The sequence below is a fragment of the Chelon labrosus genome (assembly GCF_963514085.1).
Source record: "Chelon labrosus genome assembly, chromosome: 2".
Taxonomy (NCBI): domain Eukaryota; kingdom Metazoa; phylum Chordata; class Actinopteri; order Mugiliformes; family Mugilidae; genus Chelon; species Chelon labrosus.
Window position 1 is genome coordinate 15299446 of NC_140338.1, and position 20383 is coordinate 15319828.

The window sequence follows — 20383 nt, forward strand, 5'->3', positions numbered from 1 at the left end:
ATGTTTATCAATAAAATATTTTAAACGGGATGTTATCTGTGTTTTCATTTGCGTTGACTTTAATTCAATGGGTTTACTGTCATCTTATTTTGTTATGTTTGGGGGGGAAAGTCTTTATGCTAGTTTCATATAAATATACGTTAACCCCTGATAACTGACAAAGTGTAATTCATTGATGTGAGAAGCAAAATATATGTAGAAATGGCTTGTTTTTCTCAGTTAATTTAAATAAACGACAACGCCCCACTGCCGGAACGATTGAGCTAGGAACCAAGGTTTCAACAGAGAACGGAACCAGAAAAGGAGTGAACCGGAAGTGCGCTTGTATTATTTGCCGCTTCTGTGCCAGATAGGATACAAGCTAATGTTTGTTGTTGATCAATTTGCTCTAAACGCCAAACGTCGAGACGAATGGGCTCAAAGGGACCCTGGCTTTATGCAGTATGTACCCGCTATTTAACGTTAACTGGTTGCCATGTCAACGCGTCGCTTGCTCCCGTGCAGTGTTTTAAACTCTGTGTCAGTTAGACTGGGAGCTAGCTGGCTAGCTAGCTAGCTACGACTGTCGGCTAAAAACATAGCATATATAATTTACATATATGCGAAGGATACGTTTAGATATGATTAGGTTTTCAAATTTTTATCTTTAAATTTAGCACACACTAAAAGCTGAATTTCGTGGTCTGTTGGCCGTTTCCTGTTTTTGGTTTAGGTATTGAACCAATATGGTTTTACTTTCTCTTGCAGACAGGTATTATTATACCACAAGCTAAACTGCTCACAGGCACTTTGACCCTGTAAGTGCATAAATCAAGTATGGTAGAGGTTTATTGTCCTCGTTGAGGGGAAAATGTATTATTACAACGAAAAGACAAATTAGTAACAGTTAATGTAAATGTATTAATCACAAATAAATGAAATATGAGGTACATGAAAGGGAATGAAACTGAATACTGAGATCCAGTTACAGCACAAGTAGAAAAACGAGAAGATAAATAGTCGAACAAAGGTCAATGAAGATTAAATTCTGGTTGCCCATTTCCTGGATTAGCTGTTGTAATGTTAATAATTAAGATTATATTATGATGAAATTGTTTTATAACGTTAAAGTAAACATTGACATCTCGTTTAAACACAGACCAGCCCAGGGCAAAGTATAAAGTAAAATAACTTCCCAGTTACTTTTGTTTTTCTCCTTAATGCGTCCATCGTAGCAGGCAGGCCCCTCAGTCGACATGACACGAAGCAGTGAGGAAGACTCTTTGGTGGACGGCCCGCTGATCTCTGCTGACGCCCTGCAGTCTGCCATCAGGAGAGAGTTTCAGACTCTACCGACACCTTGCCACGCCGTCCTGCTGTCTCTGCTGCATGTATGATATGAACTTGTTCACACACACTGTATTATTGAGGTTATTTTTGTTTAGAAGAATGAAAAGGGAGCTGAATTACTTAGAAACAACTGCTGAAAGCACAATATATGTTTGAAAACGTAATTAAATAAATATTTTTATCTTGATGATTCTTGTTTTAGTTTGATATCATGGTATGATTTCTTGTTGTTAATGCATTTTGTGATATATTGTAATCATTATACCTTGGTCTGAGTTACTTGTCACTCAGTATATCTCAGTATATAACTATAAGGATTTTGAATCTTATCGTACGATGTGTCGGTCTGTGCTAAGATACTGGAGACATCTCACTTCCTCTTTTCTCTTCTCTTTTAAGGTTCTGTATGTAGTGTTGTCGATATGTTTGGCAGTAATGTGCATATTGGAATCTGACCCAGAGGGGGTGTGTAAGAGCATTTTGGGTAACGTAAAAGGCGACAGCGCCATCGTGTTCGGGAAGGTGTGTCTGTGGGCGCTGGTGCTGCTGTTCACTGCCTGGGTGCACCACCACCACAATCGAGTCCGGAGCAGAGGATACCTGAGATTCTACAGACAGATGCAGCCACTGAAACACCTGCCACTTGTTATACACTCTGCAGGTATGACATGTCATCTCTGTGTACTGTTATCAACCTTTTCACAGCTTGTGCACCTGTCAGTTTTCTCCACAAGGAGGCAGTAAAGCTAAAACTTAAATGCCCCTGTGTGTTTCTGTGTGTGAACAGGAAATGTTCTGCTGCTCCTTCTTCTCGCTGCAAGACTAACCCAAAGTATACACATCTACATGTTGCTCAGTGTTCTGGGATTGGAGCTGTTGGTGGTTGTGCCAAGCCTGCTATATTACACAGGTAAACCGATTCCTGTTTTCATTTTAATGTTGATTATATGAATGTGAAGATTGACTCTTGAATTAGATTGCAGAAGTACTCGTGGAGTGGTGGCATCATTATAAAATTTTACACGTACACGTTTAGTATGAGCAAATAAATACAGACTTCCCCTCTCTATAAAGAGCGCCAAACTAAATTACTACCAAACCGCGACCTACTGTCGCCACACGTGCAGTATAGCGCGTTCATGCATTCAGTTCCTCTTCAACTCCCCTTTCACCAATAGGCACTCGGGTTCAATTCAGTTCAGTTCAATTTTATTTATATATAGCGTCAATAACAATACAAATCGTCTCAAGACTGCTTTACAAAACCCGGCCTGAAACCCCCAGAGCAAGCCTGAAGGCGAGGTTGAACTGTAAGTGAAAAAGTTAAGCAAGAAACTAATTTGACATCCTCTGTTTACAGTTCAGTGTGCAGTGTTTGTAAAGAGTACAGCTTCGGGGCTAATTAAATACAGCTGGCATCTAACCAGAAAGTCTGTATTATTTACTTAAAGTGCAGGCATGTCCAGAGGTGACAGTACTGCTAGAGCTAGTGGTGCTTTGTACTACACTGTAAAGCATGTACAGTTGTGTTATGAACTGAATATAAGGGATTAACTGGTTGTTTGCAGGATATTTACATTTCCTGTGTGTACAGTCCCGAGAGTCATTTAGCGCTGCACAGAGACATCTGCAGAGGGATCTTCATATAGGCCCTTAGTGACTTGGGAAGATGCCGACCCTTGCTGAAACCATGAACTGACCTTAGCTGTTATGCTGACCCCAGTTGTGTCGAGCGTACTGCAGATAGAGATACAGATTCACCACGCCTCCATGCAGGTTGTGGGTTATGATGCCACAAGATTTTCCCTTTTTTTTTGCGCTGAGTGTGTTTTCATTCCAGCATCAATGCAGCGTCACTGGGGATGGCAGCAATAATATCATCTCTCATTTGTGGAGGCACACCCTGTAGATTACATTACACACAAACACACACACACACACACTACCCCCACTCTCTATCTGACACCATTAGCATCACAATACCTGCCCTGCCCTTTTCAGACTCGACAGCATGACAATCATCCATTCAGCTCTCTGTCCTCCCTCCCTCTGTCTCCCTCTCTCTGCTGATCTGCTGATTCTTTGCTTCTGATACCAACACCGTGCACACGTTGGCAGATGATACCCATGCCTATCTGTGTGTCCATTGTCTGATTTTTCTTTTCTGCGCCTCAGAGCTCGAGAACGAATTGGTTTGACTGCGTACAGTGTGGCGCGATGATTGAGTAGCTTTGTTGGAAATGACCTGAAGTAACGGACATCATCTGGAGAGTTGCTCCTTTTTAGTAATGCTGCTTGCAGCGTAAAACACTCTGTAGCCCTTTGCTTAATTTAAGGTCATAGTGTTTGGGACAATGAGGAAGAAACATAGATTCAGTTTGCATTGATTATTCGAATGGCACAACAAAATGTATGCGGGAAGAACTGTGCAGAAAAAATCAATATATTATATAAAACAAATATTTCAGTGGAACTGACATTAGAATCGGTTAAAATTGATGTTAAAAGCGTAAAGAAAATGACCCTGATGGAGGCCACGAGCCAAAACGTGTCAGTTTAATAAAATTGTTCCATTTACCTAAAGTTCTGCTGCAGTCTTGACCCTTCTACAGTTTCTTTCCTTCTTCCATGCATCTTGGCGGAAGGTGAAGTCGTGCCAGAATTATTATTTTTTACAGAAGTGTAACAAAAAGACAGTAATCACCAACTGGTGGAGATATTTTGTATTTTCTTCAACTTGCTCTCAAATCGCTGAATAACACAGGAGACGTCTCACATGATATCACTGATTAGGATCGGCCAGATCAGAAACCACTGGTGTGTTCGGGCGGTTCTTCTTACAGAGCAGACCCTGAGAATTAATCTGTGCTCTGCGGGTTTTATCCTGCGTTAGGCCTGAAATAACTTTAAAGATTTAGTATTGCTTATCATTAAACACGGTCTAATTCGCTGCATTTCTCATTTTGCTCTGAAGACATGTTTTATATTACTACAGTTGTTTTTATTTATATGTTTATAGACGTGCCTCCACACACAAGTTTGAATACGAATAAAGCTTACAGCTGTAATCTAGTTGATTAAAACCTTTATTACTTGTCCTACTCATAAATGCAGCGGTAAACATAGTGTTTACTTTGCACTTTGCACATCCTGCAATTTTTATAACCATTGCACATTTACAATGTTTGCAGATACAGTTTTATCAGTTATGTTTTTTTTTGTGATCTGGGTGTTAAAATATGGCCTCTGTGTACTTAAGGGGAATTAAATGAGAAAATTACAGTTTTATGGAAATACTAAGTTAAGTTAGTTGGGACATTTTACTGAGAATCATAGTTTTTGTAATTGAAGACTGAACTTTACTGATTCAGATTTCTTGTCTTAACAAAAAGTAAATTTTAGATTTTTGGCTGATTTCATTCAATAGCGAGTGAATGTTTTGAAGGAATTTAAGTACAGATGCTCAGTTTTTATCTTGCCAAGTGAGAATGAGTCTCTCACAAACTACGTCATTATGTGGTGAATATTTTTAGGGGCTTTTTTATGCTTTTATTGGAGACGGCGAATGGGTTAGAAAAATGCGACAAATGTGACTGTGACTGCGCTCTAAAGCGGCTCGTGGCCTCTCGTGGCGTCTTAACTCCTGAAGAAACATGGTTTGCCAGAACTCTGATGTTTCCAATGTAGTCAACAAATACGTTTAAAATCAAATATGCCACATTTTACCACAGTAATCAAACGGTAAACGAGAAATTTGAGTGTTTGTTGGAGGCCAACACATCAGCCTTCCTGTCAGAGTGTAAAGGAAAACTGCTGTTAAAGATGCCGAATCAGAGGATATTGATAGAGAAGACTCTGTATTGAAAGGAAATCCATATTAAAGGTGTGTTTGGCAGCTGAAGGGTACAGATGTTAGATGGAGATACCAAGAGAGCCAAGTGGAGAAGATAAGAGGCATTAGGATTTAACCTAGCCAAAGGGAAGCCCTCGGCCCCCTCCGCCAAGGAGATACACACACATTGTCCCTGTGTTTACAGTGCTGGTGATCCACAGTGTGTGTGTGTGGGGGGGGGGGGGGGGGGGGGGTATCTCTGTTCGCCCGTCGCATTCCTCCTCAGATCAGTGCAGTCAGGCGCGATGCAAACCAAGCGACGCCTCGCAGCGCCGACCGAGTGCAGGCACGCGCTAGCGCTGACCGATGCAGAGTCAAGGTGACGTCAGTGAAGAGTCTCGAGGAGAAAATGAAGACTCCCCCACACACACACACACACACACAGAGGGAGAGATATAATGCCTGCAGCTATGAAGTCCATACAGGAAGGCCTCGTTCAGCTTCCCTTTGAAGTGCGGGCTGATTGTAAGTGTGTGTATGTGTGTGTGTCTTTGAGGTTTTCTGTATGTTTCTGCCTCTCTCATTTTAACATGAATACATTGTCCTCTATAGACCTCCATGCACATCAAAGCCATGCCACGGCCTTCAAAGGCTTAACTTAGAATACATCTCTCTCCTCTGCCCGGCCTGAACTCAGCGTAAGCACTGCAGGGCACAGAGTTAACACACAGTCACACACACATACACACTGGTATAGAGGATACCGCAATCTCACACAAACCCATCCACTATATGATGAGAGGAATAAAAAAAGACTGACGTCACATCTGAAGATTCAAACCGTATTTCTTTATTCAGTTATGCTTGTTTATATTGGAATAACAATCACAGCAACACCTGCATTATTCTGGTTTGTTGTAGCTATTGATTACAATATATGACATGTGATATATGAGTTGTGGTAGCACATATGAAGCCGATCCAAAACAAGTCATCTTATGTTTCGTTTCTTTAGCCTAGAAGTTGTAATGTCTCCTGTAATATATTTCTTAAATAATCAAACTGTGAGTTCGGACACAGGAGTTAAACAGATTTACTTAGTTTAGGATGCATTGAAAGTTTTCAGGTGCAAACTCTACCTGCACAAAAAGGAGCGTTTTTAAACCTACATCCTCTGGAATTTCTGATTTATCAAACTTTCTATGTAAGTCTGGTGGAAAGCTTCACTTTCTCCTTGAAACGAGTCTTCAAATCTTCTCCCACACACCTACGAGTTTACCCTCAGTGTCATGAGTTGAGTTTATTTTCATGCACACTACAGTAAAATCCTTTCATGTCACACACTGCACTTACAGAGGTGTTAACACAGCTCTTATCTTCGTCTTCTGGTTGTCTGTTCAAGCTGAGGATCAGTCCGTGTGGCCGCCGCTGGGATCAATTTCCTTCCAGTTCTTTGATTTCATTTCAGGCGGTGCACGGTTGTTGAGCACCTATACGCGGTACAATTAGCTGTTAGCACCTCTGCAGTATCACTGTTATCACCTGGAAATGTTCACTTGTGGATGGGTGATTGAAGCTCCTCAGATGTGAGCAGACCCCAGTCTGAGCACTGTCTGTCCGGCCGTGTGAGAGCCTCTAGCAGGAACGTGTGAAATGTGGCACTTCTTTTACTCTTTACCCTCCGTCCATCCATCACCCAGCTATCCATCCATCCATCTATACGTCCATGCATCCATCCTAGTGTTTCTATGTGGTATAATACACCAACTTAAACTTTTGTATTTGCACATATTTATTTCATTTCATTCATTTAAAGCTTTTTCTGATAATATTATCACAACTTAGCTTAGCTCAGCGTTCATTAGCTAGATGCAGAAAACCAGAATTACCTTATTTACATTATCTTATGTTTAATAGATAATATTATGAGTTACTTTTAACACATCACTTGTTCATATTTTAGACATTTTAAGACGAATTAAGAAAAATACCCCATACCCCAAAATACCCCATATCGCAGGTTCTGTCCACATAATTAGAAATGAACAGTGAAAAGTAACATACAAAAAACATATCCTCACATTTTAGTTGCTTAGTGTCTTTTGGAATGAAAAGGTCTAATAACATATGACCTTTCTGTATTATCATTCTGTACCACGTGGAAATGTTGCATGACGCAGCTCAATTAATTGAGTTTTTTGTTTGTTTTTTCTTTGTTCGTGGATAAAAAGTGAATTGAAATGCTTATCAAACAGTTCTTCACACAATATTTTATAAAATTTCTACGAATAGACTGCAAAACAGAAGACAAAAAGCAGCAATGACACATCCTTGCATGTAGACATCATGTGGGAAGACACTATGGATGACTGTAGATCCCTGACCTTATAGACTTGGTTCAGGAAGTACACAATCAATTCAATATATATAAGTATAAAGCGTTATTAGAGGAACTGGAAGGCCTCTAGTCAACAGTGCAGTGTAATTTGGGTGGCGGCTTGAGAAAGCCTGAAATCTACAGTTTGGTGTTTGCAATGTGTTTCCTGCAAGTTTGCAAGGCGTCCTTTACAAAGGCTGACCACTGTGATTATAGTACTTTTTGTAATGTGTAAGAATGAAAATGCTGTATTTCATCAAGAGTAATTCACATGGACCAAAGTTATTTTCAGGAAATTTTGTACATGTGCAAAGCTGGGAAGGTGGTTTTATCTTCATATGTTGGCATTAAGGCAAACAGGCTCTTCTTTCTTTGTTTCTTCTTCTTCTTCTTCTTCTGTTCTTCTCTCTACCACTCCATTTCTCTGCCTGTCAGGAATGCCTCTCTCTCACACATACTTGCTTTCTATTACTTTATTTACACACACACACATTTAAGGTCTCATTATGCAGGAATGTGCAGTATTTCTTTGGATTGTGTGTTAGTGTGGATGCGGAGATGCTGCGCCGTAGCAAAGTAAAGATAGCGCTCTTTAGAACCTCCCTGACAATTTCCTCTGGCTAATGACACTCAAGTCTTATCAGCTCCTCCCTCTGCCCTTCCTCACACGCACACACACTCACACACACACACACACAACGGGGCCTTATCACAATTCAAGCAACTCCAACATATATTTTAGCCGTGGCTCCTCTTACTGCTGCTCTGCCTGCCACACCCACACCTTGCTGCTAGCCCTGCCCCATGTGTAAAGGTGTATGTTTAGGGTGTGAGAATTAGAGGTTTGAGTGCAGGATATGGCAGCCCATAAGAACTAAGTGCAGGATATAACAGCTTGTGTGTGTTTAGGAGAAAGAGAGGGATGGAAAACAATAAAAAAAACAAATGTGTGCCATTTCTCACCTGTGTCTTTAACACCGGAAGAAAGCTCTCACTGCTCAACAATGTATGTAGCTTTATTTTTGGATGATTTTTTTTGTAAAAAGCAAGGGAATGTGTTTCTGTTTGTGTTACCAGTCAAGGTGGTTCAGTTCAACAGGGAGCGGGCTGCGCCAGATGTGAGCCAGGAAGATCTTTCACACACCTACAGCGTCACGAGCCTACCGACAGAGACCGGCTTCAGGTACAAACGGTTCGGTCACTCGACCAACCACTCCTCAACGTCTCTTTTATACACTTTCAGTAGAGGCAGTGGCAGTGTCAGGTTTATGTTTCCCCTCTGCAAACATCATAACTGAATGACGGCACTGTGACGAAAAGGCTTCAGCAGCAAAACGTTAAATGTTCCTATTTAATTATCAGTTCATTTTGCAAGAAGGTTACAGTTAATGCAGATAAATAAACAGTACAGCAACACTGTATATCCAGCAAAGGGTTAAATACATTAAATAGAGATTAACCCAAACTTAATATTGTCCAGACACAAAATAGACAGGAGAGTTAAATTGTTGTTTCCAATAAAAGCAATCTGATGAACGAAATGACGTTGAAAGAAAGAACCACGGCAACCACAGTATTACACAGACATCTAATTCATAACTGTCACGTCTGAATAAAACCGTTACGGACCATTTATGCAATGGACAACGGTATTTGAAGGATAAAAGGCACTTAGTCAAAGTATAAGTAAAGGCTGACAATATATGTGATTCATGGTTTTGTGAATGGGATCAAACGGTTCCAAAGTTTGACCATGTTATAAAATGCTGCGAGTACATGACATATCAGTTATGCTCAGCACTGCAACCCTCAACCCTCAACCCTGAAGTTCCTGTACTTTTGAAAGCTAGCATCTTGTAAACAGGAGCTTTTCTCCAGAACTTAATTTAGCAGTACCAGGGATCAGCTTTGTTAGCCTTTTAAGCAGCTGCTCAGAACCCTTTTCCTTAAGGAGACGGTTAAGACCAGAAACTTTACGAGTTCCAGATGTGAAAGGGGCTCATGTTGCTGTTACTTGTGTCACAGAGGGGGCTCCAGTCTGGAGGATGTGGTGGAGAAGCAGGCCGACCTGATAGAGTACCTGAAACAGCACAACACCTTACTGAGCAAGAGGCTGCTCAACCTCACCGCTCAGCACTAACGTCGGCCCGGCCTCTTTCGCGTCGAGCCAGCCGACAGCACCCTCCAGCCCTTTGGAGAAAGAGCCTGATCATTTTGAAGCTCGGAGAGGAGAGGAGATCGGCGGCTTTGGAGGAGAAAGGCTGACTGAAGCTGCGGGAAACACTGGATAAAAGACTAAAGTAAGCAAATGCACTGATGAGCTCCTCTGTGAGGCTTCTTCACCAGAGATTGGACTGATAACGCGGGAGGAGGTGGACTGAAAGTGGAGGACAGTTAAGGAGGCAAAGTGGCGGGCGGAGAGGAGGAGTCGTGGGTCACAGATCAGAGGTGAGGGGTTTTTATCACCGCGTTACGACCCCCGGTGACCCGTGCATGCTGCCGCTTTTGTTGTCGTGAAAGAAACTGAGCTGGGAGAGACTGTTTTAGAGATCATCTGCACTAAGGAGGGAGAGGTTATCACTTACCTGAGTCTAAGCAAGAAATAACGCTGTAAAGTGTTTGTTATTTTATCTGTGAATGTATAAATATGTATATCAATGCTTTATTTGGTGACAGGGTATCTGTTCATTAAGTCTGTGTAACATTTAATTCCAATAAATGTTTAATACTCTTATGTTATGATTGTTTCATTTTGTTTAAACCTTTCCCAGGATGAGAGTTGACGCAGTGCTTGTAAATAAGTAGCTACTGTGTTGTGTTTGCCTTGTGTAATGCGCCGTGAGAGCTAAAGGAGACGGCAACAGAACAATAGAAACTCTACAGTGTCAACGTCAGCTGCCTTTTTCCCGCCTCACCTTTTCTGTGTTAAATTTCACCAGTCACGGGAATCTGCGTTAACGAAATATTGAGATCGTTATTTGAGCCCTCGGTGTTTGTTCCCCATTGTGAGTCCTTTATGCTGCGGCGTTCGTAACTCCGCGGGGAGCGCGGCGTTTACGACTCCTTTCCCATGAGCCCGGAGTTTAACAGGAATCCTGCAGGTATCGTGATCCTGTTTGCCTTTGTAGCTCACAAATATAAAGACGCGTCTGTTCTTCTTAGAAGGTAAATACTGTGCTGAATCATCAGGACCCGGTGTTACAACATCTATTTAGAACACTAGAGGTACACAAACATTGAACTAAGTGGAAATGACCACATTTATTTGGACATGTACTCAGTTATTTTACCACAAGCACAAAGACAATCTGCACATTTATAATTTTTTTTATTAAAAACCTTAAATCAATAAACATTTGAAGTGCATACACGCATTATAAACACTTTGTAGGAATGCTATAACAATATTTCTAGCTCTTTGGTCCACAGCTTTTGAGTCATACTTAAAGATCAATGTTGTCTCGGCTCCTTGCTCCCTCCTTCTTGTCGGTGCTCTCAACTGGCCAGAGCCAGATCCGTGGCCAGTGTGCGGCCGTAACATTTCATGGTTTGCTTTTGAACAGGAATGAGTCAACACCAAGGTGAGTCTGACTTTGAACAGATTTTTCCCAGCTGCAGGATGTGTGTAAGAGCAGCTACATATACATTATAGTCTTTGGTTTGCAGGTCCCATAGTTTGTCCCCCTGTTCCAGGTCTCGTTACAAGGATCCATCCATGGTGTATGTGCCACGCTGCAGTTCATATTTCTCTCCTTAGATCACCGTCGTCGCTGGGCTTCTGCCTGTTATGGAAAAACATTTTTTTTAGTATCCTACTATGGTGAGTTCAACTCAAACTGCCCTGTCCAAACACTCCTCACGGTGCTAAAACCTTCCAGTTCATCATTAGTGAGATTTATGTCTTCGCCTTCTCCCCATGCACCCCTGTTCTGCATGAACGCACAACTCTGCCACTAATCACACACACACCTTCTTAACTGCCACCTGCCCGCTCTGCACTAAGTTACCCGGCTTTGTGCCATGTATCACGCCACCCCGCTCATAACCTCCTGTTGCACGGAAACACGTGTCTCTTACCTCAGGGGAAGGGTACTCTGGAGTGGAGAGGCATGCAGCGTCTGTGAAGGCAGTGGTGTCTGTGGTATCTTCTCCTCAGGTTCAGGAAATCTGGAATAAAGAGATGGAGGAACATATATTATCAGTTGAGTTAGTTCGACCGCTGTGAAGCAAATTAACTTCTTACTGATGTGGTTTTAGGTGCTAAGGGAGATTTATGTCAGCAGGTGGACGCCTGTATATCAAGTCTAATTAATACCAAATGGAAGAAAGTATGGGCTTCACCAGAGCATAAAGATGAACCTTCATCTCCTACATGTTTAATTATAATGGCTAAACTTGACCCCATCCTGGCGACTTTCTTATGTTTTATTATTTAGACCCATTTGCAAACAGATGGGTCAAACCCGGACGCTCAGACTTAACACGTGATTATCTTTAAACGTCCCTAATAAATCCACTCTGACTCCCGTGGTTCACAGGCGGCCAGCCAAGCCCAGGAAGAGGTAAACAGCCAGATGACTTTATGACTCACCCCCCGGGCCCCCCCATGACCAGCTACCTCTGAAAGACACTGCTCCCCACGCCTGAAGGTAGGCTTCTTTACACTTGGCACTGCTCCTCCATGTCATGTTAATAAAGCTCGGGTATTTGCATGGCGTTTTAACACCGTGATTAACAAAAGCGCGCCGGAGTGCCTTCCAGGAGGGGACAAAGGGGGCCTCTCTTGGGGCCGCTGACCCGATCCCCGGCGGCGCTCCGCTCCCGTCCCCTCCCCATCTTCCTCCCTTCATCCTCTCCTCTCCATCATCATCACGATCACGACCTCAACTCCGCAGCCTCTCTCTCTCTATTTTTTATTTTATTTTTTAAAACAAACAATAGCTGTTTGTGCCGCAGATAACCGCAAAGTAGCCTGGGTTTGCGTAAAAAGCGCACCTGCTGCACCAACCAGGCGCATATCACTCGTTGCTAGGTTCACGTGAACAGCAAAAAAATAGGAATATTCCTCAAGGAATTGTGGCCATAATGATAAACATATCAAAAACAATAATTCATTCGGAATATTATTGTGTCACAAATGATGATTGGATGATTGGTTGTGGCTTTGTTGTTGCTGATATTTATCGTAGCTCCTTTGTGTTATTTCGAGGCTAATCGCAACTATTTTCCCCTACTCGGTTTTAACGTTTTAACAAAGCTGCACGACCACACGTGAACGCAGCATACGTTGAAGCTCGAGATACACGGAACATCACATCCCGCTGTGACGGTATGTGACGGACCGTTATAATTACATTTTAAGTGGATTATCGCAGTTTTACTAAAGCAATGGTTAAAAAAAAAAAGAAACAAACATTATTTTTACTTTTCTAAATGTAGGAAGTCGAGTTCAACACATTTGTCTGAGATAAGTCTTGTTTTTTATTACCGAGACGTGTAAGCGTAGAAAAAGTAGAGGCTCGTTGCTATGGTTACCTACACTTTAACGTACGGTGCGCAGTGATTTAGAACGACAGTTTGGACTTTTGGCCGGACTATATTCTGACCGTTAAATTTAAATCTTTTACCCCAACCTAAAGAAATAGCTAATCTAAAATTAAAATTATAATTATTTTTTTTTGTCTGGACGCCTTACTTTGAGGACGCTTACCTGGCCTGGCGGAGGTGGCCGGGGCTACGACAGCTACGAACAGCAAGAGCAGGTAGAGCAGGTTGAAGATCCTCATGGCTGAAGCAGCTGTTTGCTAATTTATAAATATTTTTTTTTTCCAAAAAGTTCTGGAGAGTCCTTCTTGGCTCTGGTCCGGGCTGGACTGATGATGTTCGGTTGTGTTTCAGCTCTCTCCTCCTCTCTTTTCAGTCCACAGGCCCCACGATGGGGAGAATCCAGAAGTAGGCTACACAGTCTTTTCTGAGGACAATCGGTATGTCTCCGAGGAATGCGTGTGTCCAGAGTGTTTGTGTGTCCAGTGAGAGTGTCTCTGAGCAAAGTGACAAAGGTACCTATCCCCCCTCCTCCTTTATACGGCATCACAGAGGGAGGGGGGAGTATGGAGGGGGTGTAGCTCCCACTTTAGCCCCCACCTCAACCCCTGACACACACACACACACACACACTCTTAAACCAATGCACATATTGACCCCACATGTAGAGGGTAATTCAAATGACAGGAAGCCCCCTCCCTGCACCCTCACTGCCCCTCCAACACATATACTCTTATGCTGCACTGTGTGTGTGTGTGTGTGTGTGTGTGTGTGTGTGTGTGTGTGTGTGTGAGCGCATATGTGACTGACTGATATATTGAAAGAGAGCGGAAAAAGCAGACAGGTTTGATTTATCACTTAAAACATTAGAGCGAAGATTTAAGAAGCTGTAGCTGAAAGTAGCAGGTCCTCGGAGGAGAAGACCCCTCCTCCCCTCTGTCCTCCCCTGCCCCCGCACTGTTGAGGACACACACACACACACACACACATCTGGGGCTTTTGGGTGGTGCTGAGAACGAGGTGGGGGCTGTTTGCATCAAGCATTTTGGGGCAGTGGTCCCCGTTGAATAAAATCCAGAGATGCGCTGGACTAGAAAAGTCTGTCTGTCTGGGATGCTAGTGTCTCCGAATGTCAGCATGAAGGCCTCTCCTTGTTTTCTGGGAGTTTAGCGGCTTGTTTCTCTCAGTAGAGGATAAAACTGAGTATTTCTTTAGAGCACAGTTTAAAAACGTGGTGGGTTTCTGACTCAACTGTGACTAATTTAAGATATTAATCCTCGATGTATTGGTATTGAGGACAGAACTGTCTTAAATATACTTTCTAATAACATGTTTTTTATTGTTTTGGTTTTGGTAGTACACAAATGCCGCAGGACCCCAACCGGTTCATATGGTCTCAGTAGAGCCATAAAAAAACAGATTATTATTTCTTGCAATATTGGCTACTGCTAGTCTGTGTGGTGTACTATTATTATGACATTAAAATCCAATCAATACTTGGCTCTGCCTCTCATCCAGGTCGTCAGCTGGTGGTATACCAGGGGGATTTTCCGGTACCAGGTAACCCGTGTCACTTGGCATTAACCTCAGTGGTTACCGCCGGTGTGGGGACTCATTAGCGTGTCTGCTTACGGCCGTCTCTGTGGACTGAGACTCTCCATTCAGCGCCCAGCTAATGAATTAACACATTAAGATGAAATGTCAGCCATTACATGTGAATGAGGATTAGAGAAGCAGCAGGACACTAATGGACCCCGGAGCTCAAAACAGTTACAGAGACTTTGAACAAGCATCTGGGACCGTCAACTCTCTTTAGCGCTGAAAAATAGACAAAAGAGGCCAGTCTTTCTGTTTTTTTTTTTGTTTTTTTTATTGTAGTGTTGTGTGTGTGTGTGTGTTTTCGCGTCCGTGTAATTTTGTCTTTCAAAATGCTGCCTTTATTGCTTTATGGTGTTTGCAAAAATGCTGCTTGAAATGACAGAGATTCCTCATGGATTTGACCAACGCACAGACCACACATTCACGTACAGACACTCATTCATCCCGCCGCAAACACTCAGCTGAGGTATGTAGTTTGTTTCTGCCGCAAGCAGCTCTTTGCATATCAGCTGCCATTGTCTTTTAAAAAACTTTTATTTTCCCCCCAATTTGAATATGCTAATCACGTCTCAATTGTCATTCACAGCCACCTGGTATCCACTAACCTCTGCCAAACCTCTGTGTCGCCAGAATGAACTGTGACCCTCCGTTTCTCTCCATCTGCCTTTAAAAGCAGACACAAGTGAAACGTACAAAAATTCTCCCACTGGTGTGTGTGTGTGACTGATTAGGGCATGGCATGTTGTAATATTTGCTCTTCCTGGGGATTATACGTCTTTACAAGGATTACCCAGCCTGCTCAAACACTCCCCTACGAGAGAGTCACACACACACAGAAGGCAACCTCCTATTAAAGTACCTCAGTACCTTGGCAGGGCTGCAGTTCACAGAGAAACCTCACCCCTCTGTTTAGATGACATTTCTCCAACATAAATCCACCTTATTGTTTACTTTTAATATGTCTAAATAGTCTCAAATCCAAAAATAATGAGATTACAATGATAGAAAACAGCAAAGGTGCAAATCCTTACATTCCAGATAGGTGACATTGGCTGTTTTAGTTTCATACATGGTTAATCAGTAATCAAAACTGTTGCGGATTCATTTTCTTCATTGAATGGTTCCTGGTTTTACCTAAAATCCATCCATCCATCCATTTTCTATAACCGCTCATCCTCACGGAGGACCTGGAGTCCATCCCAGCTGACACTGGATGAGAGGCCGGGTTCACCCCGAACAGGTCGCCAGTCTATCGCAGGGCTAACACAGAAAGACAAACAACTATTCACACTCACATGCAGACCTGCAGCCAATTTAAAATCACCAATTAACCCAGCAAGTGTGTCTGTAGCAGTTAGTTTTAAAGTTTGCTTGTGCTTTGATCAGGTAGCTCCTGATTTAAATCAAAGGTTTAGACATGTTAATGGAGACATAGCATTTTAAATCTGAAAATGTTGTAGAATGAGTCTACATTTATGAAAGTAATGTATCCACAAAGAGTTGTCTTAGTGTCATTTTACCTGTTAGTCAACAAATAACTATCTGTAACTATGATTAACTGTTAATGAAATTAATTTCCAACCATCGCTTCAGTCCCATCTTCTCAAATATGAACACTTGTTGCTTTGTTGCTAACTGAATGGGTCTTGAAAATTTTACCTTTTGCCTTGAATACTTTTTACATTTTTTAGACTGAACAATTATTTGATTTATCATGGAAATGAGTACCTGAAAACCTGAAAAAGCATTTGTTGTAGCTTTGAAATTACCCATTTGTCAAAAACCTTCTTAAATACTCGGTCGTCTTAGTCCAGCCCCTCACAATGAGAGCAGACCTGTTCACTTTAATATGTGGTTGAACTCAAAACAGCGCTTTGAACACAAAACACTAAATGATAGTTTTGATAATATATCTGAGCTATCATTTGCTTTTCTCCATTTTGTTTTGCTACTTTCCTTCTGAAGCATTGTGCAACTCAGGAAGTAGTTGGACTCCAGAGCTGTCATTACAGCGAACGTTACAGCAGTTGTGCTCTTCCCTGTAGCTGTGATCTTTACGACTGAATGCGTAAGCTTCAGCCTCGCCTCCTCTTCTGAAATCTCACTTTCTTCTTCTTCCTCTCCCATCATATCCTGACCAGGATCCACAGATAAGGAACTTCCTCTCTGATAAAACTTGTTAAGAGGAACAGTGCCCCGTAAAATGACTCTGTTTCCGTTCCAGTGATGTGAACATTACTGCAGGTATACGGTTATATACAGTACATACAAACAGGTGACCAGTGGAAGGTTTTTTAATCAGGTGTTAGTCACCACAAGCCTTAAGACAACCTTCCTTGGTACAGATTCTTCAAGTCAATGTTATCACTGCATAAGCAAGCTCCAAGGTGCTGGATAGAAAGCCCAAACTCTGTCATCACTTTAAGATTCTTGAGAAACATCCTTAGTTGAGAGACTTTAATAAAACACACTAATGCCTGCTTACTTTTTAAAGATATAAATGATAAGACACCACCACCACTCTGTGCTTTTATAAAGGAGAAAGATTCTAGCAGCAGAGTAACAAGGTCTGCACTTAGAGGGGACTGTGTGATCCCTCATAGATCTAGTGCCTTTAGTCAACTGTGCTTTTCTGTTAGAGCTTCTAAACCATGGAACACAATCCCTATTGACATAATAAACTGCACCTCTCACAATACATTTAGTCTCCACCTGAAGGACTGGCTTCTGAATAACCAAATATGTGAACATCTTTAGCTGTATCTGCCTTATAGCCTGCATGTTTTTGTTTGTTTTTCACAGATATGATAACGGTTCTTAAAAAAACATCTTACCAAAAGGACTACAGTTGAAAATTAGCCAGCTTGATTAATGTGCAATGTCCTTTTTAAATAAATAAATAAATAGAAAAATAAAATGAAAAAACTTTTCACTATTATGGGATGGATGCATTTATTGTAATCGATATCTTTTTTTATTTAGTCCATCATTTGCGGTTTATGATGATATTTTTGGATCTGGGTAATCCAAAGACCATAGCGTATATTCATGTTAAGGTTGGGTTATACAGTATGACAAATGTACATTACTATTCATTTGTCTAATAAGATTACCATCTATACTGTTCCTGTACTATTTGTGGTTGTATAAGGCCTTTACAGGGAGCAGGGCTATAAGGTAAGATACTGGAACACTGTATGGATTTGCATGTATGTTGATTTGTCAAGTATTTAATATAAATTTGTCCACTCCAGATATTCCTGCAGATTATATGGTGCAATTTGTTCTTTTGAAAGTTGAGCAAAAACAGGTCCTCAGTAAGCTCCTTTGTCCGTGCCGTAATACACCACCATAAATATGTGTTGTGATGATCAGATTGTGACAGATTGTTTGGAAACACTTCTGAACAGATTGACTCTGATTGGCTGTGTATAAATAGGAAGACCCTGCATGTGTTTGGATTTGTTCAGTTGTATTTCTTTTTTGACAGTTTGTTGCAGATTGTAGCATAAACTGAGATCTGTTGTTCTGAGAAAAACACAAGAGAAAGTTTCATTGACCTTGCTGTGACTTCATTATGCACTCATTCAGGTGGACACGCCGGAGAGAGTGTAGGTGGTAGAGTGAACGGCGGAGATGAAACGTGCCGTGATGTCTGTAATCTCTGGGGTGTAGTCCTATGTGTGTGTGCGGGTGTTGATTGTGATCTGATGGGTCAGTTCGTTGTCCATCGTTAGACTGATAGTGGGTCTGTTGTTATGCCATACGGTCGTCAGTGTTAATGAGGTCCGCAGCCAGCCAGAGCTTAATTACTTTTAAGACCCTTTATCTCCAATTGCCCAATACAGACCCCAATGGAAGTACATACACATGAACAGCAGTGCACACCCAATACACAGCCAGTATGGACCATCAGCACATCACACAAGCCAAATGAGTCAGGCTTCTTTTTTTTCTCTCTCTCTCCTGCAGACTCTTAAAAAAAAAGTTAGAATCTAAAGAGTTGGTTGACTTATTTTCTCGAACTCCTCCTCCCCTCTTGTGTCAACAACTAGACGGCTGACTGCGGAGGAGTGACGGAGGGCTCAGAGGTCGAGGGGCAAACTCAACAGGGAGCAGCCTCTAACCCCCTGGGATGTCACCCCACAAGGGCTGTAGGGGCCAAAAGTCATTCGGTTTGTTAAATCCTAACTCAGACGCAGCGGCTTCCCCGGACACACAGGGCTGTGTGCAGTTTGAATCTGAATTCTGGTACTTGTCCGAGCAGTCGGCAGATAAAAATAGAAGAAGTACACGGAAGAATGGGACAAATTTCAACTTGATCTGGTTTGACCATCTTTCTGATACCTTATGAAAAATGTAGATGGAGCTAAAGAGCAAATACTTGAGCAACTGGTGACGTGTACACTCAATCGCCAGTTCATTAGGTACACTAGTGAAAATTATTGCACCCTAATAAAACTGTACTGCGCTGAATCTTAGTTTCATAAAGGTTATGGTATTCAGTATTAGGAATAAAATAAGAATAAGAACAGTCTTTATAGTCATTTGCACAACTCAAGTTGAACAGTGCAATGAGCTATTGTTTCCACTCTGTAAGATGCCCAGTGTAAATATTAAAAACAGTATGAAAAACAATAGGAAACAAATATAATCTAAATCAGAATCGGAATGGAATATAAATATGAATGTAAATATAAATCTGACTATGAGATATATATGTGGGATACATATTATGTACAGTGTTGTGCAAATTGTCATCCATTATAGGTTATTTACAGCAGCAGCATGGTTATAATGTAGACTGTTAACGTGGCTGTGTGTCAGTTTCTTGGACTGATTTGTTTAAAAGACACGGGAGAGCTGTTAATTCAACTGCGTTTTTCATTTTGGAGGATATGGTTTGCAATACTGTTGTGTTGTAACAATCTGCATTTAATCGATTATGCAAAATCAAATGGTCATGACTCAGGAGGCTGCATGGGGAATGGGGAAGTTTATTGTCATCTTGATTCTATTTAAAATAGTGTTATGGACATTGCCAGAACACTACACATAACAATAACTAATGCTCTGATTCAAAGCAAACAGAATGGGAAGCAAAGTGTTTTTTAGTTCACTTTGAGTTGTGCCACTCATGAGAAGGTCACGATAAAAGCACACAAAAAAAAAAAAAACACTACATTTCTGACTTATGTTTTCTGTCCAGCTTGTTTGCTGATCACTCTCTGCTTCTTGTTACAATGTTGGGACTTCTTGACTTCTTCACAGACCTCTTCTTCTGAAAGAGAGCACACATGATCAGCATTAGAAAAGCTGACGTTTGTCTTGTGTGTGACTGATAACAGAGAAGGACTGTGTACCTGGCTGGATTTCTTCTCGCTGGATGCAAACTGAAGCCAGACTGAAGAGGGAGAAGACGACAAAGGCGATGATGATGAAGGTCAGCTCAAAGCCAGAGAATGGCAATTCCATTTACACAACTACACAACACAAAGCATGCAACTATTATGAGGAGGCAGAATTTATGACAATTTCACTTCATGTTTTCAGTTTTCTAGATGCAAATACATAGAGAACGATCTTTTTTTTGTTTGTTGCAAAACTGTGGACTGCATTCACATTGTTCAATTTTTATTCATCACATGAATTTAGACACTTAAATACACTGATCAGGCATAACGTTATGACCACCTACCTAA

The 20383-nt window shown here is 41.6% G+C and overlaps 1 protein-coding gene across 3 annotated transcripts; it reads left to right on the plus strand.

Annotated features, from left to right (window-relative positions):
- Nucleotides 1-341: 341 nt before the first annotated feature.
- tmem192 (transmembrane protein 192) lies at nt 342-10266 on the plus strand. Of its 3 annotated transcripts, none has more exons than XM_084556417.1 (6): nt 342-441; nt 1218-1370; nt 1729-1990; nt 2117-2239; nt 8616-8721; nt 9564-10266. In XM_084556417.1, exons 1-6 carry the CDS (start codon nt 412-414, stop codon nt 9676-9678), a joined length of 789 nt encoding a protein of 262 aa, XP_084412543.1. In that variant the 5' UTR covers nt 342-411; the 3' UTR covers nt 9679-10266. The 3 variants fall into 3 exon arrangements, with proteins under 3 accessions (XP_084412543.1, XP_084412542.1, XP_084412544.1); XM_084556416.1 differs by having other exon boundaries at nt 345-441; nt 1215-1370; XM_084556418.1 differs by having other exon boundaries at nt 350-441; nt 1179-1370.
- The last annotated feature ends 10117 nt before the right edge of the window (nt 10267-20383 follow it).

What these genes read in the sequence shown, in the direction of transcription:
- tmem192 (XM_084556416.1), top strand. Translation starts at nt 412, where the DNA reads ATGGGCTCAAAGGGACCCTGGCTTTATGCA. An exon ending in AGGGACCCTGGCTTTATGCA is followed by an intron (nt 442 to 1,214) that starts GTATGTACCCGC and finishes CGTCCATCGTAG; the next exon opens with CAGGCAGGCCCCTCAGTCGA. An exon ending in CCGACAGAGACCGGCTTCAG is followed by an intron (nt 8,722 to 9,563) that starts GTACAAACGGTT and finishes CTTGTGTCACAG; the next exon opens with AGGGGGCTCCAGTCTGGAGG.